Source organism: Spinacia oleracea, chromosome 4 (genome assembly GCF_020520425.1).
Source record: "Spinacia oleracea cultivar Varoflay chromosome 4, BTI_SOV_V1, whole genome shotgun sequence".
Lineage (NCBI taxonomy): Eukaryota > Viridiplantae > Streptophyta > Magnoliopsida > Caryophyllales > Amaranthaceae > Spinacia > Spinacia oleracea.
The window spans coordinates 149,728,894-149,753,089 of NC_079490.1; the positions used below are offsets into that span (position 1 = coordinate 149,728,894).

The 24,196-nt window shown below is 35.7% G+C and overlaps 1 protein-coding gene, 2 long non-coding RNA genes and 1 pseudogene across 3 annotated transcripts; 1 reads left to right on the plus strand and 3 right to left on the minus strand.

Moving 5' to 3' along the window:
• Positions 1-120: 120 nt before the first annotated feature.
• Positions 121-727, minus strand: LOC130459920 (uncharacterized). Its single transcript, XR_008919655.1, has 2 exons — positions 608-727; positions 121-375 (listed from the first exon to the last, which is right to left on the minus strand). It is a non-coding gene; the product is annotated as an uncharacterized lncRNA (long non-coding RNA).
• Positions 728-2,708: 1,981 nt separating this feature from the next.
• Positions 2,709-18,120, plus strand: LOC110800639 (uncharacterized; annotated as a pseudogene).
• On the minus strand, positions 12,314-14,202 carry LOC130459921 (uncharacterized). The gene is made up of 2 exons (XM_056827552.1): positions 13,688-14,202; positions 12,314-13,464 (listed from the first exon to the last, which is right to left on the minus strand). Exon 2 carries the CDS (start codon positions 13,461-13,463, stop codon positions 12,675-12,677), a length of 789 nt encoding a protein of 262 aa, XP_056683530.1. The 5' UTR covers position 13,464; positions 13,688-14,202; the 3' UTR covers positions 12,314-12,674.
• A 317-nt stretch (positions 18,121-18,437) lies between the features above and the next one.
• On the minus strand, positions 18,438-19,070 carry LOC130460075 (uncharacterized). Its single transcript, XR_008919981.1, has 2 exons — positions 18,951-19,070; positions 18,438-18,692 (listed from the first exon to the last, which is right to left on the minus strand). It is a non-coding gene; the product is annotated as an uncharacterized lncRNA (long non-coding RNA).
• Between the last annotated feature and the right edge of the window lie 5,126 nt (positions 19,071-24,196).

The window sequence follows — 24,196 nt, forward strand, 5'->3', positions numbered from 1 at the left end:
GAGTTAAGGTAATTATGCATGTGATTGGTTGATGTTAGAAATAAAAGCATATATATTCTAAAGAATAAAAAATGGAGTAGGAGAAAATAAAACTTTATATTATATAAAAAAAGACAGAAATAGGGATAAATGAATGGTATTATCATTATTTGGTTAAAAGGTTGACAAAACTTTAATGCCATGTTTTGTATATGGTTCAGACACAACAACACATTCTGGTATTTCTATCACAACGACCATCTGGGCTGCTTGGGCTGGCTTTGCAAAGGTCATTGCATTTGGCCGGGTCACATCCGCCGCCAGGCATTGGGCAACAGCTACTACCGCACGACGACTGTATATGGAACACTGGAGATATTTCCCTGCTAATTCCACCTGTTTAAATGTATCAGCAATATTAGAAACATAATAATAATAATAATAATAATAATAATAATAATAATAATAATAATAATAATAATAACTATTTGTAAAATATTTGACTTCCCACTAACTATTTCTAAAATATTTGATTTATAATAATAATAATATTATTATTATTATTTTATGAAATATATTACCCATTGCCAATTTAAATAGGGAGAGTAAAAGTGACATATTCACTAACCGTAGGGCATGCAAACCATCACTAGCACCAAAAGAAGGGGAATAAAAACTGACTTTCCGGCCATATTGAAAAGCTTAATGAAAATGGGAGGTTAATTGAGAGGTTATTTCGGAGGTTAATGATATTTGCTAATGACTTTAGGTCTTTATTTATACTAAAACCATGCATATCTATATTCTTAATTTTTTAAAGATCTTAGAAATAAATTTGTTATTTTAGGAGCCAAATCAGGGTTGATATGATTATATTTAATATTTCCTTTCAAAAATGCATAGTCGGGAGTCATTATTGGTTGGATTAAGGAAATTGAGATCATGTAGATGTCAATCTTCAAGATCATATACATAACTGATACTTTTTTTTTTTGCAAGAAAATTAATTACCAAAAATATTTTAATTGATTTTTAAACAACATCTTAGCTTATTCGATCGCCTCGACATGGTAAAATTCACAATATACAACTTTTTTTTAACTTAATAGCTTGATGATTTGTTCTGTAAAATCAGAATGAATAAGTGAAGAGGGGAGGGGTATTTCGATAACACCACTTTTGGTGACCCCTAGAATAAAACTATATTACCCTCTAAAATTCCACAATTAAATTCAATTAAAAATCTAATTATTTATTGATTTAAAAATCAGATTATTTATTGATTTTAAAAACTGAAAAGCAATAACAAATCAGGAAAGTTTTTTGGTGCCAGCATTCCGGGCTAATCCCCATACGTGTAAAATTTAATGGTCTAATATTTGGAGATCTTTGACTTTCCATAAAATTAGAAAACTATTATGGCTTTTATTTTCCATAAGAATGGTAAGATATGATTATGTAGAAAAGATTATAAGAGTATAGTTGTACGTAGTATGTACAAGATCTTTGCTTACGCCAATACATCAATATTAAGTAAAAATACAATTTTAAGTTTTTAATAATTTTGCATGCATCGCGTGCATATATGATATATATCTCTATTTTATAAGGAAATTTATGAGGTCATTTAAGTAAATGGAATTTTGGTGTCCCCCTTTGAAATAGACTATAATACCTTTAATAAGTTTTAATTTAATTTAATTATAATAATTCAAAAAACTGATGATTAACGTGATACTGTAAAAAGTGAAATTTCAATGCACGTGACAACCTAAAGTCAACAACAATTTAATTTAATAACTATACCAAACATGAAAGCAATTATTAAGGCAGTTAAAAAAATTGGAATTCATCCCTTCAATCTTATATTTTTTTATTACCAAATTAAACTTATTCTTACCCTTAATCATACCCTAATTTTATATGGTTATACAAGCACTTTGCGGCAAAAAAACGCAAAACAAACGAACAAGTAAAAAAAACACAATCTTTTACGTTTATTTTAGTTAATTTGTTATTAGATTAATTCCTAAATAGATTTTATTACATATAAATATGTATATTTTTTTCTTTAGTTTTAAATAAATTTTCTTACATGTTTTAGAAAATGTACATACTTTTAAGAATGTGTAGTGTATAGGACTATGTTTTAATTAACAAATTAGAGAAGAAAGTCATTGAAGTATTATTTTAGTTCATTATGATCAAACTTTAGTTTAATAACTTAGCACTTAGATTTCCACATAAGATATCGATAATACACTTATAAAAAATGTTGAAAAACTTATAAAACGTTAGAACATATTTGCGTATATATCAAATCAGATTTTTAAAAATATCTGTACACATTGCGTGCATAGAATACTAGTCTATTATATAAGCCAGCTCATGAGGGAAATTTATGTGTCCCCAAAGCCCACACATATTTACCCATGTTTGCAGTATTCTAGAGAACAACATCTCTAAAACCTAGCCCACCTACCTGTTTACTATTGCAAGTCTTATCCCAAGCAACATTACTAGGTTTTGAGCTGTAAGCATGACTACTCCACAGGAAAGCCCTGCAGATTTTCATGATCTCCTGTAGTACATTCTTAGGAAGAATGTAAATCTGAGACCAGTACATGTGCAAGCTGAATAAAGCAGAATTAATGAGCTGCATTCTAGCTGTATAAGACAGATTCCTAGAGCTCCACATCTTAATTCTAGCTGCCATTTTATCCACCAAAATGCGAACAAATAGGGACTCCAAGATACTTGAAAGGCAAATTAATCCTGGTAAAACCAGAAACATCAATAATTCTCTGAATGTCACCATTAGCCATTCCATGACAGTAAATAGAGGACTTTTGCTGATTAGCCTGTAAACCAGAAGTTGTGGAAAACAATTTGAAAGCTTGCAGAAATAGGTTAGTAGAAGGAAAATCACCTACATATAACAAAAAGAAGAGGAGAGATTGGATCACCCTGCCTCGATCCCCTCTGAGATTTGAAGAAACCATGCATAGATCCATTAAGCATCAGAGAAAACATTGGTGTTGAAACACACTCCATAATTAGATCAACAAACTGAGTAGGGAAATCCAAACAAATCAACATTTCCTTGAGAAAAAACCAATCAATAATATCATAAGCCTTTCGCAGATCAATCTTCATCAAGCAACTAGGTTTCACCCCTTTCCTACCATACTGCCTCACAAGATCTTGGACCACCTGTTAGGTTATGATACATATAAACGAATATAAATCATGCGGAAAAACCATAAAAGCCAGGATTCCAAATTAATTGCCACATAACAATTAGCATAATTAGGATGCATACTCTTTGTAGCGTGCCCTCCCTTGCTGCGCCCGAACCGAACAAGAACAAGTATTTAGGACTCCAAGTGTCGTCCCTCCGTAGAAAGTCCATAGCACGTCCGGATCCGCCTTAAGATTGACTAACTAGAATGGCCCTTAAGGTACTATAGTTTTCGGCAATATGGGCAAAGTATATGACTGAATTTTTGCTCAAAATTCTCACTTTTAGAATACTTAAAACTCGTTATAAATTATGAGCATTGATCTCATATTTATAGGCTATTGAAAAAGTAATCGAATCCTACTAGGATACGAATTAATTAAGTAGAATCTTATTAGAACTCTTATTAATTAATTTATCCATTAGGATTAGGAATTTAATCATTAAACGAATCCTATACATTTAAGGTTTCGTACGGAAGCACAAACACTACACGAGCATGACCTGCAAGCGTGTAGGCCATGCCCGCGCACAACCCACACGGCCGCTCGGCCCACGCGAGCTACAAGCCCACGCGAGCTTTGCAACCTACTCACAGCCCACTGCTCGCAGCTACGCTCGCAGCCACGACCTGCTGGTCCTGGCCTTGCGCTGGGCCTGGCGTGGCCTTGGCTGTTCGTGAGGCGCGCTGGCTTGCTGGACGCGGGCCTGGCTTCGTGCTGGGCCTTCGTCTAGAAAGCTCGTCCTATGCTAATTCGTACGACGCGCTTCCGTTTAATTTCCCGATTCCGGAATTCATTTCCGTTACGAACAATATTTAACATTTCCGATTCCAGAATTAATTTCCGTTTCGAACAAATATTTAATATTTCCGTTTCCGGAATTATTTTCCGATTCCGATAATATTTCCGATTCTGACAATATTTCCGTTTCCGGCAATATTTCCGATTCCGGCAATATTTCCATTTCCGATAATATTTTTCGATACGTACCATGTTTGCGTTTCCGGCAACATCTACGACTTGGATAAAATTTATATTTCCGATATGATCCAAATTTCTGTTTCTAGCAATATCATCGTTTCCAGAGTATTCATTTATTTGCCTTTGACGATCTCAGCTTCCACTGAAACCAAGATCCGTCGATTCCGAATATTCATAGATGGAGTATTTAATGCTATTAAATACTTGATCTGTTTACGTACTATTTGTGTGACCCTACGGGTTCAGTCAAGAGTAAGCTGTGGATTAATATCATTAATCCACTTGAACTGAAGCGGCCTCTAGCGAGGCATACAGTTCACTTGATCTCACTGAATTATTAACTTGCATAATTAATACTGAACCGCATTTATTAGACTTAACATTAAATGCATACTTGGACCAAGGGCATTATTTCCTTCAGTCTCCCACTTTTCCTTAGGGACAAGTGTGCATTTCCTAATTCCTTTGTCACTCGATGCTTGCCCTTGAACATAAGGTAAGAGTTCTCATCCTTATTATGTCCAGATGTGTTTCTCGGTTTCAGAGTTCAACTGATCAAATAAACAGATAATCATAGCCTATGATTCATCTGAGCACGGCCATGCATTTTAATGTTTCTAGCTCTCCGAGCGGCCTTGTACAACTTTCAGCATCTCATCCCGATTTATGGAAGGACAATCCCAATCTTGCGATCTTGATATTAGACTTCGTTTGATAGGTGATTACCCAAGCGTTGCCTTTATAGCCTCCTTTTACGCTGCGACGGTTGACAACGTCAAAGTAAGCAGTTCTCAAACAAGTAATCTCAAATCACTCAGGTATTGAGGATTAGTGTCTAATAATTTTAATGAAATTTACTTATGACAGATTTTCATCTCTTACAGTAAAGTTTCATAGGCCTGTCCGATACTAGTCTTCCCAAAGTAAGTATCTATGCAAATGATTACGACACCGCCATGTCCACATAGTTCAAGAAACAAAACTACTAGTCATCTTGCATTCTAGTCGTCTAACGTTTTCTATGCTTCCATCTTTATAGAAAACAATGACCAGGGACCATTTTCAATCTTTTGACATTCAAGTTCACTTGATAGACATTTCTTAGTCACAGGACTGGTCCTGACAGTCTATCTTGAATATATCGTCAAATTGAAGGGACTAGTCATTTAATAAACCACAAATTAAATGGAAAAATGAATTATATTCATTAATGTGAATGATTAACCAATAATGTTTTACAAAGCATTAAACTCTAAAACTGTAAAACATTAAATAAGGACATCAAAGCCGTTCTCCAACATGCTTGATTCCCATAGCTGCAGTGTGCGAGTTGTGCTTCGCATGTGGCAGAGGTTTAGTCAATGGATCTGAGATGTTGTCATCAGTTCCAATCTTTCTTATCTCGACTTCTTTTCTTTCAACGAACTCTCGTAGAAGGTGAAATCTACGAAGTACATGCTTGACTCTTTGGTGGTGTCTAGGCTCCTTTGCCTGTGCAATAGCTCAGTTATTATCACAATATAGAGCTATTGGTCCTTTAATGGAGGGGACTACACCAAGTTCACCTATGAACTTCCTTAGCCATATAGTTTCCTTTGCTGCTTCATGTGCAGCAATGTACTCCGCTTCAGTTGTAGAATCCGCAATGGTGCTTTGCTTAGCACTTTTCTAGCTTACTGCACCTCCGTTAAGGCAGAAGACAAACCCAGACTGTGATCTGAAATCATCTTTGTCGGTTTGGAAACTTGCGTCCGTATAGCCTTTAACAATTAATTCATCATCTCCACCATAGACCAGGAAATCATCTTTGTGCCTTTTCAGGTACTTCAGAATATTCTTGGCAGCAGTCCAATGTTCCTCTCCTGGGTCTGACTGGTATCTTCTCGTAGCACTGAGTGCATACGCAACATTCGGGCGTGTACATATCATGGCATACATTATTGAACCAATTAATGATGCATATGGAATCCCATTCATTCGTCTACGCTCATCTAGTGTTTTTGGGCACTGAGTCTTGCTTAGAGTCATTCCATGAGACATGGGTAGGTAGCCTCGCTTGGAGTCTGCCATATTGAACCTCTCAAGCACCTTATTGATATAAGTGCTTTGACTGAGTCCAATCATTCTTTTAGATCTATCTCTGTAAATCTTGATGCCCAGTATGTACTGTGCTTCTCCTAGATCCTTCATCGAATAACATTTCCCAAGCCAAATCTTGACAGGGTTCAACATAGGAATGTCATTTCCGATAAGTAATATGTCGTCGACATATAATACTAGAAAAGAAATTTTGCTCCCACTGACCTTCTTGTATACACAAGATTCGTCTGCGTTCTTGATAAAACCAAAGTCACTGACTGCTTCATCAAAACGTATATTCCAGCTCCTTTATGCTTGCTTCAATCCGTAGATTGATTTCTTAAGCTTGCATACCTTTTTAGCATTCTTTGGATCCTCAAAACCCTCAGGCTGTGTCATAAACACAGTTTCTGTTAAAATGTCGTTTAAGAAAGCGGTTTTTGACATCCATCTGCCATATTTCGTAATCGTAATGTGCAGCGATTGCTAACATTACTCGAATAGACTTTAGCATTGCAACTGGTGAAAAGGTTTCATCGTAATCCACACTGTGGACTTGCCTGTAACCTTTTGCAACCAATCTACCATTGAAAACTTCTAGTTTCCCATCCTTGTCCTTTTCAGTTTGAAAACCCATTTGCTTCCTATAGCTTGGTAGCCATCTGGCAAATCGACCAAATCCCAAACTTGGTTTTCAGACATGGAGTCTAATTCAGATTGCATGGCTTCTTGCCATTGCTTGGAGCTAGGGCTCGTCATAGCTTGTTTGTAAGTCGCAGGTTCATCACTTTCAAGTAATAGAACGTCATAGCTCTCGTTCGTCAAAATACCTAAGTACCTTTCCGGTTGAGATCTATATCTCTGCGATCTACGCGGGGTTACATTTCTAGATGGTCCTTGATTCTCACCAGATGCTTCTAAAGATCTCTGAGTTTCATCCTGAATGTCATCTTGAGCATTCTCTAGAGTTTGTTGTTCGACTCGAATTTCTTCGAGGTCTACTTTTCTCCCACTTGTCATTTTGGAAATGTGATCCCTTTCCAAAAAGATACCATCTCGAGCAACAAACACCTTGTTCTCAAATATATTGTAGAAGTAATACCCCTTTGTTTCCTTTGGATAGCCCACAAGGATACATTTGTCAGATTTTGGATGAAGTTTGTTTGAAATTAATCGTTTGACGTATACTTCACATCCCCAAATCTTAAGAAAAGACACTTTTGGAGGCTTTCCAAACCATAACTCATATGGAGTCTTTTCAAGAGCTTTAGACAGAGATCTATTTATAGTGAGTGCAGCTGTATTTAGTGCATGTCCCAAAATTCTATTGGAAGTTCGGCCTGACCCATCATTGATCTAACCATGTCTAGCAAGGTTCTATTCCTCCGTTCCGACACACCGTTCCATTGTGGTGTTCCAGGAGGAGTCAATTCTGATAGAATTCCACATTCTTTCAGATGGTCATCAAATTCATAGCTCTGATATTCACCGCCTCTATCAGACCGCAGTGACTTAATCTTCTTGCCTAATTGATTCTCTACTTCACTCTGAAATTCCTTGAATTTGTCAAAGGATTCAGACTTATGCTTCATCAGGTAGACATAACCATATCTACTGAAGTCATCAGTGAAAGTGATAAAGTTGCTGAAACCAGCTCTAGCATTTGTACTCATTGGTCCACATACATCTGTATGGATTAAACCCAATAGTTCATTTGCTCTTTCTCCAACTTTAGAGAAAGGTTGCTTTATCATTTTGCCAAGTAAACATGATTCACACTTACCATAATCCTCAAGTCAAATGGTTCTAGAATTCCTTCCTTTTGAAGTCTTTCTATGTGCTTCAAGTTAATATGGTCTAATCGACAATGCCACAGATAAGTGAGATCTGAATCATCATTTTGGCCTTTTTGGTATTTATGTTATAAACTTGTTTGTCGTGATCTAATAAATAAAGTCCATTGACTAATCTAGCAGATCCATAAAACATCTCTTTAAAATAAAATGAGCAACTATTGTCTTTTATTAAAAAGGAAAATCCCTTAGCATCCAAGCAAGAAACAGAAATGATGTTTTTAGTAAGACTTGAACATGGAAACATTCTTCTAGTTCCAAAACTACCCCAGAGGGCAACGAAAAAAATAAGTTCCTACAGCTAATGCAACAATCCCTGCTCCATTTCCCACTCGTAGGTCGACTTCACCCTTGCTTAACCTTCTACTTCTTCTTAGTCCCTGTGAATTGGAACATAAGTGTGAGCCACAACCTGTATCTAATACCCAAGAAGTTGAATTAGCAAGTATACAGTCTATAACGAAAATACCTGAAGATGGAACGACTGTTCCGTTCTTCTGATCTTCCTTAAGCTTCAAGCAATCTCTCTTCCAATGCCCCTTCTTCTTGCAGTAAAAGCATTCGGATTCAGAAGTGGGTTGACTCACCTTCTTCTTTTCAGACTTGGTTCTATGGCGATTCTATTCCATTGGGGACAATAGAGTCGGCCATGGCCGATCATCAGGTGAGGAGCTGCCTGGCTACAGACCAAGCCTTGCAAGATTACGCGGTCATTATCCAGAGTCTGAAAGTCAACTACTCTGCCCGTAATTCACCTGTCATCGTTATGGGTATCGGATATGCCGGAGGTAAATAAATCTTGCTCCACTTTTATGCATAAAGGGTACGTTAAGCCGTTAATGATAGAATTTTTTTTTTCTTTTTTTGAAACTCCGTTTATTATGATAGATATGAACAACACTAGTCAATTGAATTTTGGTTTACCTTTTATTAGTTTTGGACTTTCACTTATGCGGCTTATATACTTTAATACAATGGACATAATAGATTAAACATAAATAAGGATTCATTTTTAACGAGCATATATATGTACTTTTTGATACATGATACTCCGAACATACGTACTAGTGTACTACTCCGTAATTCATTTTTCTAACTTTGTTTCCTTTTGTAAATGTTTTTTTTTTTTTTTTGGAAATAGCTTTAGCGACGTGGTTCCGGTTGAGGTACCCGGAGATTGCAATTGGGGCCCTCGCCTCGTCAACACCGTTGTTGTACTACGGTAATAGTACAGCATCTGATGGGTATTGCTCCATCGTGAGCAATGACTTTAAGGTACATAGTATTTTCTTGACTACTCAGTAATTAAAGATCACTTGTATATTTATTTATTACTTCGTATTTTCTTAATTATATGATTATATACTCTATATTTTTCTTACCCTGTAGGATGTGAACCCGAAATGCTATGAGTCAATACGCCGTTCATGGAAAGAAATCGATGACATTGCTATTAAACCAAACGGGTTGGCCGAACTCACCAACATTTTCAATACTTGCAGGTAACTAAATAATTTATGAAAATTAGTACTCCCTCCGTCCAGGGACGAAGCCAGGAACCTATCTTGACGGGGGCCGAACAATTTCATTCTTCTTTTTTTTAATCGAAAAAAATATAGTAAAAATTATTAAAGAAAACAAGAAATGAGTTTAAGATAGATAAATTTTACTGATTTTTCACCAAATGCCCCTGAGGTTTACTTTAATGCACCAAATACCCCTAAACTTTCCAAAATGCACCAAACACCCCTGACGTATGCAATAATATCATTAAATGCCCTTTTGTCTAACGGACGTTAACCCTCCGTTAGGCAGTTAGTTCGTTAAAACATAATGCACCGAATACCCCTGAGGTTTGGTAAAAAGCACCAAATACCCCTGAGGTTTGGTAATTTTTTTTCCAAAAACTAGCCGTTGAATTTGAATAATATAGCCGTTGCAGTCACCCATACACTAATTTCCCTTATATATACCATACCCAACAACAACACCACACTGCCCTAAACCCCAATCCCCCCCAACTGCACAAACAGTCCACCCCAAACCCCCACCTGCACAACCAGAACACTGCAACAGGAGCACCAACAACAAGCAGAACCCTGCAACACCAGCAGCAGCAACAGCAAGAACAAACAACAACAGCAGCAGCAGCAACAACAAGAATAACAAGACAGCAGAGCAACAAGAACAAACACCAATAGCAGCAGCAGCAAGGACTTCAACACAGCACAACACCAGCAGCAAGAACAACACAGCAACAACAAGAATAGACAACACCAGCAGCAAGAACAACACAACACAACAACAACAATAACAAACAACAGAAGCAGCAACAACAGAAGCATCAACAACAGAAGCAGCAACAACAGAGCAGCAAGAACAACAACACAGCATGAGTTCTTGTTCCAATACATCATCATCCAATCTGTTTTCATACATACTTGTTCCAAACAAATGTTGTCCTATTTGTTCCAAAAAATGTGCAATAAAAAGCTCCGAGACATCCAAAAATCCACAGAGGCTATATTACAAGTGTGATCCTTGTAACCATTTTATGTGGTGCAAAGGAAGTGTTCTACACCAAAATCAACAACACCAACAACAACAGAGCAATATAGAGTATGAGGGAACATCGGAAGACAACGACAATATAAGTGACGAACTGAAGAAACTGAAGAAAAGAGTGAAAGAGCTCAAAAAATTCCAAGCTGCAGCAATTAAAATAGGAATTGTAATGTTTTTGTGTCTAATGTTTGTAGTAAAGAAGTAATCAAGACAAACAATGATGGTTGTAATGGCACGAGCACATGAATTTCATTTATCAATAATATGCAAGTCTTTGAACTCGTAACTGAAATAGTTTGTTTCCAAAATAAACCGAACATCAAGTTGTGGGTAGCTTTACAAAAAAATGCCAAAATGTGCCACAACCTAAGTTGTTTTTCAAAATAAACCTAAGCTTTAAAACAGAAATACTAAACTGAATCCTAAGCTTACTTCTAGTTATGCCACTGTATCCAGCTTGTCTGCAGTTGGTATACAGATGCTGAGCACAGACCCTCCTGACTGCTTTGGGGAAAACATCATACAAAGCAGATTCTACTCCCTGCATAACACAATTCCAAGTTTCAATAACTAGGGAAGTGAACCAGAAAACTGAAAAAAATATAAACAATACTACAAATAATAAAAACCAAGAAAGGGAGGAGTAATTACCCTCATTCTGTCACTAATAAAAGTCCAGTCATCCCTCTGGCACCCATGTTGAACAAACAAAGCCTTCAAACTTCTGAAAAAATAGGACCATGTGTCCATACTCTCCGTACTCACAATGCTATAGGCTAATGGAAAAATCTCATTATTCCCATCGATAGCAACTGCAGTGAGGAGAATTCCCTTATAGTATCCACTCAAATGTGCACCATCAATGCCTATGATAGGCCTACAACCTCTTAAGAAACCCCTAACTTGTGCAGCAAAGGAGAAAAAGCAAGCCTTGAAACGGGGTGTCACGTTACCAGAATCTGCAGTCCAAGTGACCAAGGCATAACTCCCAGGATTGGTAGATTTGATCATTTCAGCATAGGATGGTAAAAGGGCATATGACTCATCAAAACCTCCATAAATTTGCTGCCTCCCGAGGCTTCTCACCTTGTACATCAACCTCTGTTTCACTTGTACCCTATAAATCCCCAATGCCTTTCTTTGAAGTGTCTTAATTGGGATTTCTGGATTTGCTTCAATGTCAGGAAGTAGTTTGGTGCATAGCCACTAAGATGTCACCATGGGATTCTCCTCAAGTCTCCCACAAGACTTGTGCTCACTGAAAAGAGTTTTAATGGCCCAACTGACCCCATCCAACAACACACAGGCATGGATCCTCCAATTGCATGACTCAACCAGACATATTGCAGTGAATCTGGTTGTATCAGCCTTTTCAACACTCACAGCAAATCCCTCTTGAATACAGAAGTCTCTGAAGACCTCCATGAAGTGTGTCTTGCTTTGGAATATCATCCATGGTTGCAACTTGATAGTCCCCCATGGCATGCTTCCCACAACTTTCCCATTTGCATACAAATTATCCAGCTTATTACTCCCATCTAAATGATCCTCAAAACTTCTCTCAGAAATTACCTCCTTAAGAACATCTTGTTCTTCATCTTCTTCAATTTCTTCATCAATGAAATCGTCGGAGTTGAAACCAGTTTCACTATCACTCTCACTCTCCTCAAAATTTTCATCATCACTCTCATCATCCCATTGCTCCTCTTCCTCCACATTGTATGCAGTGGGTTTCCTCACCCTTGAACCAGCAGGCCTTCCCCCCCTCTTCTTAGGAACAAACTCACCCGTCTTCTTAGCATGACTTCTGGAAATTCTGAAACCCCTCCCTTTGTTTAACTCAGCCCTGTTAGGAGGGGGTGTCTGATCTGGCTGGTGTTCTGTTTGATGTTGTTGCTGCTGTTCTGTGGGTTGGTGTTGCTGTTGTTCTGTTTGTTGTTGTTGTTGATGTTCTGTTTGTTGTTGTTGCTGATGTTATGTCTGTTGTTGTTGTTGCTGTGGTTGTGTCTGTGGTGAGGTTGGTGGTGGTGAGGGACTTCTTGGTGGTGGTGATGGATTATTTGGTGGTGGTGAGGGACTTCTTGGTGGTGGTGATGGATTATTTGGTGGTGGTGAGGGACTTCTTGGTGGTGGTGATGGATTATTTGGTGGTGGTGAGGGCTCTCTTGGTGGTGGTGAAGGCTCTTTTTGTGTATTTGGTGGTTGGGAACCTCCCGGGGAAAAGCAGTCAGCATGTTGTGAGCTGTAAACACGTACGTACTCTACGCTTAAATCCTCAACATCATACACAGGCACCTCAACTGCCACTGTGTTTGCCAATTGCTCCTCCAAATCCCTTTGAATCTCAGCCTCCCTTTCTAACCTTCTCCTTTCCTCTTCCCTCTCCCTCTCAAACTCCTCAGCTTTCCTTCTAAGTTCTGCAGCCTTCCTTTCCTTCCTATCCTTCCTTTTCTTAACTGCAGTCCTAAATTGGATTGAAGTTTCCTTCTCATTTGCCTTCTCTATCCATATTTCCACAGTATCTGTGCGCTTAAATAAACCCCACATGCCCATCAAACCAACATCATTCAACAATTCTACTCTTTTATTTGTACTAGGATTAACATAAAACAATCTAAATAAATTGGGAATCAGAACATCTTGCTTAATAGAATCATCAAACAAGTCATCAACCAAATCCATGTAGTTCGTTTCATCAGTATCTTGTACCCTCACATCAAAATTCCGATCATTATAATGACATAACAACCAAATTGCGACCATCCTATACAAACAATAAACACAACACAAAAATTCAAATTAATGAACTAAATCATTAGGCAAAACAACAAAGCACAACCAGACACTATGTTTTACCATTAACACCCCAAAATTCAAGTTAACCCATCTCATGGAAAAATCACGATTTTAGCAAAACCCTAACCCTAATCAAAGCAAAATTCGCAAAAAATAGCACCAAGAACAAGAAACGAATTGAGTGAACTAACCTTGACACAATTTTGATGAAGTTGAAGCCACAAATTCCAGTCCTTTGCTCTCCTTGCACCCACTTTTGTAGGACTCGCGAAAACTGCAGATTTTTGGACCAAATTGTCGATCTTTTCGTGGGGATTTACTTCGACTAACTATTGCGAGTTGTTTTACACAAATCCCAGCGAATTTCGATCTTTCTCTCTCTTTGGTTTGGTACTCAAGTGCTCTCTAATGGTGTAAGAGAACAGAGAGAAATGTCGAGGAAGAAGTTGGGAAGTTAGGTTTTGAATTTTTTTTTTTTCTTTTTTTTTTCTTTTTTGATATGGCGCCAGAAAGGACAAGTAAGGGCAACAAGGTAAAAACATGGTAACGGAGGGTTAACGTCCGTCAGACAAAAGGGCATTTAATGATATTATTGCATACGTCAGGGGTGTTTGGTGCATTTTGGAAAGTTTAGGGGTATTTGGTGCATTAAAGTAAACCTCAGGGGCATTTGGTGAAAAATCCGTAAATTTTATAATTAGTTATTTGTGAAAGAAATTACGATGGAAGAAAAAGGAGAAAGAAAGAAAAGAAAAAGAAGAGGGAAGGAAAATAGTAACGCAAAGTGCAAAACCTGAGAATCGAACCTCTCACCTTTGTACAAGAGAGTTTACATTTCAACAACTGCAACAACTCACATTTCATTGTCTACTTCTGACAATAATATAACTATATGAATACTTTCTGATTTGTGACAGGGGCCGGGGCCCCCTTGGGCCCTAACGTAGCTTCGTCCCCGCCTCCGTCCCTTAATATTCGCACCGTTTTGACCAGTGCGGAGTTTAAAACATTTGAATTGACTTATTAATTTAATAGGTGTTAGTTGACACTACAAAAAAATCGTTTTATAGAGACGAGGGATTTTGTCTCTAAATAGTCCAAATCCGTCTCAAAATGATGATTGGAGACGGATTTGAGACTAAAATGGGGCGCCTCTGTAGAGGGCGTCTCAAAAAATTTTGAGACGGATTTTGGCAAGTCCATTAAAAATTTGAGACGAAAATTTTGAAACTCTATATACAATCCCATCTCAATTTTAGTTTAGAGGCGAAATTTTAGTAATCCATCTCAAGTTTGAGATGCTTATAGTTTCCGTCTCAAATTCCGTCTCTAATAATCCATAATTTTGTAGTGTGATAGTGGGTATTTTTTTAATATAGTTAGTGGAAATTGTGTAAGAGGTGGAGAGTGGTGAGTGGGGGTGTAAATTTTTAAATGATTTTTTGTAGGAAATAGGAGTGTAGGTGGGATTAGTAAGTAAGTGTGAAAAATAATATAATATTGGTATTAATTTCCGGTTTTAGAAGCGGTGCAAGTATTAAGGGACCGCCCGAAAAGGAAAGCGGTGCGAGTATTAAGGGACGGAGGGAGTACAATAGTATAATACTAGATTTTAGCCCGTGCGATGCACGATTTCTATTAAATTGTTACGCTAAAATAAATCTCCTACATATATCAACTGCTATATTTATATACTTCATTAGATTTATTTTGGATTGAATTTCATTTTAGATTTATTTTTTTAATTATTATAGTGTTTGATTTTGGATGAAATTGTATATAAGAAATATTAATAATTATTTAATAAAAATATTTACGTGGCACCTAATTATTTATCTACGTGGCATTCGACTTTTTACTTCAAAAATAATTTTGAATTCTTATTTTTCATTGGCTGAAACCATTAGATTTCTTACGTGGCGCTCTAATATTGGATTAATGTTTGATTTTGGATTGAATTTTTTTTTAGATTAATGTTTGATTTTGGATGAATTTTATTTTAGATTTATTTTTTTAATTATTATAGCGTTTGATTTTGGATGGAATTGTATATATTAGTAATTAATTAATTAATTTAAATATCTACGTGGCACCTAATTAATTATCTACGTGACACTCGATTTTTTTAATTCAAAAATAAATTAGAAATCTTATTTTTCATTGGCCGAAACCATTAGTAATCCTAGGTGGCGCTCTAATAGTTCAGCAAATATGCCTCCTTTATATATGTATATTAGATTTTTTATGCAAAAATATTGTATAATTCATGTCGTGCCTTGTATAATTTTTTTTAAAAAGCATGGCATGACACGGCGTGAAGTGGTGACATATGTTTTTTTAAATAAAGTATATTAAGGAACGGTATAATTTGGTCCCACACGATAATACATGTTAAATGAAATTAGATACTCCGTATGTAAACACCATATGCTATTGCATATGGACTTGGGTAGAGACTAGGCGGCAATTTGACATTTTCGGCATGGCATAATATGTTATTAGTTGGTTTGGCATAGGCCAGGCCTATCCAAAACCAATATAAGTGGGCTCGACACATCTCATATCCATCTTTACTATAAATGGGCTAATTAAAGGAGGAAATATTTGCGCATATCAGATATGTATGGGCAAATGCATATCAGAATAAAAGATAAAATAGGAAAAAAGACAAAAAAGTAATTTTTTTTTTTTGCTAAGCAAGAGAGAAATATATTAATTGGATCAAACAAATACAACTTAAGCCAATTCCAAGTCATACAAACCAACTAGGTTGGACTCTATGCCCTTGAAATCCGCAAACACAAAGCTAAACAAGCTCTAATACACAACCAGAATGCCTAAAAGGCTATTACAAGTTTGGACAAAAAAGTAATTAAATGGTACTTATTTAAACAAAAATGGTACTTTTTTTTACAGAATGGTATTTTTTTTTTACAGAATGGTACTTTTTTTAACATGAATGGTACTTCCTTTTTTATCTTTTAGCTATTTGTCATTTAGTTGATATGTGTGTTGCCACACATATCTGATATGCGAAAAAACAACCTCTAATTAAAGGGCCGAAGGACCAACTCAATTTGGCTTACCACATGGCTTGGCTACTTGGCTAGCTAATATAGTACTTTGTAATGTCTATTAGGCTAGTCTTTTTAATCACTTTTACGCTCCATCATTTAGTAAATTGCTTTTTTTTTTTTAAATGTAGGCTGGCACAAATGTACTCTGCAGCTGCACAGTATGATGAGCCTAACAATCTCGGGGTGAAGTCCATCTGCGATTACGCAGTCAACAAGCCCAGTTTGATTGACGGAGTAGCTACTACCATCCGTGGAAAACTAATAATGGAAAACTGTTTGCAAAATCACATAATCGGAGTCAAGTCTCCATTCGAGTCTTTTGCAAATGACACAGTTGCTTGGGAATGGCAGGTACATTACTAATTAAGGTGCTCTTCGCCACCATTGTTGATTAGTCGTTTTCCGTTGTTAACAAAATTGTTCGGGAGTATTGTTTAATAAAACGAAAATTAGGTTAGTTTTGACAAAACTAAAACCAAAAAGGCAAAACCACTTTAGTGGTTACAAAATATTGGTTTTAAAAATCACGCATATCCTCTATATAGTTTCTCGTTTTATTAAAACTAAATACTCAAAGCATAAAATGATACCGAATATGTCCTAAGTAATATAATGTTTATCTTTTCACGTTTTCCTTAAAATTGAAATAATTCTTAAATGTACGTACTTTTTGAAATATTTGGGGCAGCGATGCAATGAGCTCATCTTCCCGGTGGGATGTCTCGAGGAGACCATGCTTCCCGCCAAACCTTTTAACTTCATCGAATTTAAAAAATCATGTTAGTCAAGGTTTGGAGTTTTACCAAACCCACACTCACCGATTAGCTTCTTCGGTAGTAAGGTAATTAATCCTGCTTTTTTCATATTTATTTATTATTCTTGTTTTTCCTCTAAAGTTTTATCTATTTTTTCTTAACTCTTGAAATCTTTGCTAGAACATAATTGAATCTCTAACCGGCTTTGGAGGTAACATTATCTTCTCCAATGGGCTTAGAGATCCTTTAAGTAGTGGATCGTAAGTAACATAATAACTTTTAATTTTTTTTTTCAAGAATATTATAATATACTAACTTATAGCTTAAATTTTTATATCATATAGGATTCTACAGGATTTATCGAAGACCATTGTGGCAATTAAAACCACTGAAGGTACGCATGTAGAAACTAGAAACATTAATTGTTTACATTCTTGTTTTGTACTCCGTATAAAAATGGATCATTCCGTGATTGCTTATTTAATAAAATTATATTATACTGTATTTTTTTTAGAGGCAAATTATATTGTATTTTAACATATTTAATATTTGCTCGCTCACAAATATTAAGGTACAACTTGTATGGATATGACATCCTCAAATCTCGATTTTAATGACCCGGAATGGTTGATAGCGCAGAGGAAACAAGAATTGGACATTTTCAAGGACTGGATCGACCATTTCCACCATATCAGTGGATCTTACCCTATAAGTTTTAGTCTATTTATTACTTATTGTTTACAAATTCTTGTTTTCTCATTTATGACCCTTTTGTCTAGGGTTTTTTTTTGAAACAAAACCACTAATAGTTTAATTGTTGTATTAATTAATTACCTGAGAAGTTTTTAACCATATGTTGTTTGTTGATTGGTTAATTATTTAGAGGACAAGAATATCAACCATTAGTTATGGCATGTCATTTATATGGTCACAATTAAATATTCTCTATATAAGAACAATTGAACGTGACTTTCAACTAACTCTAAACGAGTTAAGGTAAATATGCATGTGATTGGTTGATGTTAGAAATAAAAGCATATATATTCTAAAGAATAAAAAATGGAGTAGGAGAAAATAAAACTTTATATTATATATAAAAAAAACAGAAATAGGGATAAATGAATGGTATTATCATTATTTGGTTAAAAGGTTGACAAAACTTTAATGCCATGTTTTGTATATGGTTCAGACACAACAACACATTCTGGTATTTCTATCACAACGACCATCTGGGCTGCTTGGGCTGGCTTTGCAAAGGTCATTGCATTTGGCCGGGTCACATCCGCCGCCAGGCATTGGGCAACAGCTACTACCGCACGACGACTGTATATGGAACACTGGAGATATTTCCCTGCTAATTCCACCTATTTAAATGTATCAGCAATATTAGAAACATAATAATAATAATAATAATAATAATAATAATAATAATAATAATAATAATAATAATAATAATAATATTTGTAAAATATTTGACTTCCCACTAACTATTTGTAAAATATTTGATTTATAATAATAATATTATTATTATTATTATTATTATTATTATTATTATTATTTTATGAAATATATTACCCATTGCCAATTTAAATAGGGAGAGTAAAAGTGACATATTCACTAACCGTAGGGCATGCAAACCATCACTAGCACCAAAAGAAGGGGAATAAAAACTGACTTTCCGGCCATATTGAAAAGCTTAATGAAAATGGGAGGTTAATTGAGAGGTTATTTCGGAGGTTAATGATATTTGCTAATGACTTTAGGTCTTTATTTATACTAAAACCATGCATATCTATATTCTTAATTTTTTAAAGATCTTAGAAATAAATTTGTTATTTTAGGAGCCAAATCAGGGTTGATATGATTATATTAATATTTCCTTTCAAAAATGCATAGTCGGGAGTCATTATTGGTTGGATTAAGGAAATTGAGATCATGTAGATGTCAATCTTCAAGATCATATACATAACTGATACTTTTTTTTTTTGCAAGAAAATTAATTACCAAAAATATTTTAATTGATTTTTAAACAACATCTTAGCTTATTCGATCGCCTCGACATGGTAAAATTCACAATATACAACTTTTTTTTAACTTAATAGCTTGATGATTTGTTCTGTAAAATCAGAATGAATAAGTGAAGAGGGGAGGGGTATTTCGATAACACCACTTTTGGTGACCCCTAGAATAAAACTATATTACCCTCTAAAATTCCACAATTAAATTCAATTAAAAATCTAATTATTTATTGATTTAAAAATCAGATTATTTATTGATTTTAAAAACTGAAAAGCAATAACAAATCAGGAAAGTTTTTTGGTGCCAGCATTCCGGGCTAATCCCCATACGTGTAAAATTTAATGGTCTAATATTTGGAGATCTTTGACTTTCCATAAAATTAGAAAACTATTATGGCTTTTATTTTCCATAAGAATGGTAAGATATGATTATGTAGAAAAGATTATAAGAGTATAGTTGTACGTAGTATGTACAAGATCTTTGCTTACGCCAATACATCAATATTAAGTAAAAATACAATTTTAAGTTTTTAATAATTTTGCATGCATCGCGTGCATATATGATATATATCTCTATTTTATAAGGAAATTTATGAGGTCATTTAAGTAAATGGAATTTTGGTGTCCCCCTTTGAAATAGACTATAATACCTTTAATAAGTTTTAATTTAATTTAATTATAATAATTCAAAAAACTGATGATTAACGTGATACTGTAAAAAGTGAAATTTCAATGCACGTGACAACCTAAAGTCAACAACAATTTAATTTAATAACTATACCAAACATGAAAGCAATTATTAAGGCAGTTAAAAAAAATTGGAATTCATCCCTTCAATCTTATATTTTTTTATTACCAAATTAAACTTATTCTTACCCTTAATCATACCCTAAGTTTATATGGTTATACAAGCACTTTGCGGCAAAAAAACGCAAAACAAACGAACAAGTAAAAGAAACACAATCTTTTACGTTTATTTTAGTTAATTTGTTATTAGATTAATTCCTAAATAGATTTTATTACATATAAATATGTATATTTTTTTGTTTAGTTTTAAATAAATTTTCTTACATGTTTTAGAAAATGTACATACTTTTAAGAATGTGTAGTATATAGGACTATGTTTTAATTAACAAATTAGAGAAGAAAGTCATTGAAGTATTATTTTAGTTCTTTATGCTCAAACTTTAGTTTAATAACTTAGCACTTAGATTTCCACATAAGATATCGATAATACACTTATAAAAAATGTTAAAAAATTTATAAAACGTTAGAACATATTTGCGTATATATCAAATCAGAATTTTTTAAAATATCTGCACACATTGCGTGCATAGAATACTAGTCTATTATATAAGCCAGCTCATATGGGAAATTTATGTGTCCCCAAAGCCCACACATATTTACCCATGTTTGCAGTATTCTAGAGAACAACATCTCTAAAACCTAGCCCACCTACCTGTTTACTATTGCAAGTCTTATCCCAAGCAACATTACTAGGTTTTGAGCTGTAAGCATGACTACTCCACAGGAAAGCCCTGCAGATTTTAATGATCTCATGCAGTACATTCTTAGGAAGAATGTAAATCTGAGACCAGTACATGTGCAAGCTGATTAAAGCAGAATTAATGAGCTGCATTCTAGCTGTATAAGACAGATTCCTAGAGCACCACATCTTAATTCTAGCTGCCATTTTATCCACCAAAATGCGAACAAATAGGGACTCCAAGATACTTGAAAGGCAAATTAATCGTGGTAAAACCAGAAACATCAATAATTCTCTGAATGTCACCATTAGGCATTCCATGACAGTAAATAGAGGACTTTTGCTGATTAACATGTAAACCAGAAGTTGTGGAAAACAATTTGAAAGCTTGCAGAAATAGGTTAGCAGAAGGAAAATCACCTTTACAACACAGGAGCATATCATCAGCAAAGCATAAGTGTGTAAGCTTAAGCTCTTTACACCTTGGGTGGAACTGGAACTGATTCATGTAACTCATCTTGTGAAGTAGTCTTGACAAATACTCCATACATATAACAAAAAGAAGAGGAGAGATTGGATCACCCTGCCTCAATCCCCTATGAGATTTGAAGAAACCATGCATAGATCCATTAAGCATCAGAGAAAACATTGGTGTTGAAACACACTCCATAATTAGATCAACAAACTGAGTAGGGAAATCCAAACAAATCAACATTTCCTTGAGAAAAAACCAATCAACAATATCATAAGCCTTTCGCAGATCAATCTTCATCAAGCAACTAGGTTTCACCCCTTTCCTACCATACTGCCTCACAAGATCTTGGACCACCTGTTAGGTTATGATACATATAAACAAATATAAATCATGCGGAAAAACCAAAAAAGCCAGGATTCCAAATTAATTGCCACATAACAATTAGCATAATTAGGATGCATACTCTTTGTAGCGTGCCCTCCCTTGCTGCGCCCGAACCGAACAAGAACAAGTATTTAGGACTCCAAGTGTCGTCCCTCCGTAGAAAGTCCATAGCACGTCCGGATCCGCCTTAAGATTGACTAACTAGAATGGCCCTTAAGGTACTATAATTTTCGGCAATATGGGCAAAGTATATGACTGAATTTTTGCTCAAAATTCTCACTTTTAGAATACTTAAAACTCGTTATAAATTATGAGCATTGATCTCATATTTATAGGCTATTGAAAAAGTAATCGAATCCTACTAGGATACGAATTAATTAAGTAGAATCTTATTAGAACTCTTATTAATTAATTTATCCATTAGGATTAGGAATTTAATCTTTAAACGAATCCTATACATTTAAGGTTTCGTACGGAAGCACAAACACTACACGAGCATGACCTGCAAGCGTGCAGGCCATGCCCGCGCACAACCCACACGGCCGCTCGGCCCACGCGAGCTACAAGCCTACGCGAGCTTTGCAGCCTGCTCGCAGCCCACTGCTCGCAGCTACGCTCGCAGCCACTGCCTGCTGGGCCTGGCGTGGCCTTGGCTGTTCGTGAGGCGCGCTGGCTTGCTGAACGCGGGCCTGGCTTCATGCTGGGCCTTCGTCTAGAAAGCTCGTCCTATGCTAATTCTTACGACGCGCTTCCGATTAATTTCCCGATTCCGGAATTCATTTCCGATACGAACAATATTTTACATTTCCGATTCCAGAATTAATTTCCGTTTCGAACAAATATTTAATATTTCCGTTTCCGGAATTATTTTCCGATTCCGATAATATTTCCGATTCTGACAATATTTCCGTTTCCGGCAATATTTCCAATTCCGGCAATATTTCCATTTCCGATAATATTTTTCGATACGTACCATGTTTCCGTTTCCGGCAACATCTACGACTTGGATAAAATTTATATTTCCGATATGATCCATATTTCTGTTTCCAGCAATATCATCGTTTCCAGAGTATTCATTTATTTGCCTTTGACGATCTCAGCTTCCACTGAAACCAAGATCCGTCGATTCCGAATATTCATAGATGGAGTATTTAATGCTATTAAATACTTGATCTGTTTACGTACTATTTGTGTGACCCTACGGGTTCAGTCAAGAGTAAGCTGTGGATTAATATCATTAATCCACTTGAACTGAAGCGGCCTCTAGCGAGGCATACAGTTCACTTGATCTCACTGAATTTTTAACTTGCATAATTAATACTGAACCGCATTCATTAGACTTAACATTAAATGCATACTTGGACCAAGGGCATTATTTTCTTCAGTCTCCCACTTTTCCGTAGGGACAAGTGTGCATTTCCTAATTCCTTTGTCACTCGATGCTTGCCCTTGAACATAAGGTAAGAGTTGTCATCCTTATTATGTCCAGAGGTGTTTCTCGATTTCAGAGTTCAACTGATCAAATAAACAGATAATCATAGCCTATGATTCATCTGAGCACGACCATGCATTTTAATGTTTCTAGCTCTCCGAGCGGCCTTGTACAACTTTCAGCATCTCATCCCGATTTATGGGAGGACAATCCCAATCTTGCAATCTTGAGATTAGACTTCGTTTGATAGGTGATTACCCGAGCGTTGCCTTTATAGCCTCCTTTTACGCTGCGACTGTTGACAACGTCAAAGTAAGCAGTTCTCAAACAAGTAATCTCAAATCACTCAGGTATTGAGGATTAGTGTCTAATAATTTTAATGAAATTTACTTATGACAGATTTTCATCTCTTACAGTAAAGTTTCATAGGTCTGTCCGATACTAGTCTTCCCAAAGTAAGTATCTATGCAAATGATTACGACACCGCCATGTCCACATAGTTCAAGAAACAAAACTACTAGTCATCTTGCATTCTAGTCGTCTAACGTTTTCTATGCTTCCATCTTTATAGAAAACAACGACCAGGGACCATTTTCAATCTTTTGACATTCAAGTTCACTTGATAGACATTTCTTAGTCACAGGACTGGTCCTGACAGTCTATCTTGAATATATCGTCAAATTGAAGGGACTAGTCATTTAATAAACCACAAATTAAATGAAAAAATGAATTATATTCATTAATGTGAATGATTAACCAATAATTTTTTACAAAGCATTAAACTCTAAAACTTTAAAACATTAAATAAGGACATCAAAGCCATTCTCCAACATGCTTGATTCCCATAGCTGCAGTGTGCGAGTTGTGCTTCGCATGTGGCAGAGGTTTAGTCAATGGATCTGAGATGTTGTCATCAGTTCCAATCTTGCTTATCTCGACTTCTTTTCTTTCAAGGAACTCTCGTAGAAGGTGAAATCTACGAAGTACATACTTGACTCTCTGGTGGTGTCTAGGCTCCTTTGCCTGTGCAATAGCTCAGTTATTATCACAATATAGAGCTATTGGTCCTTTAA

What these genes read in the sequence shown, in the direction of transcription:
- LOC130459921 (XM_056827552.1), bottom strand. Translation starts at nt 13,463, where the DNA reads ATGGTCGCAATTTGGTTGTTATGTCATTATAATGATCGGAATTTTGAT.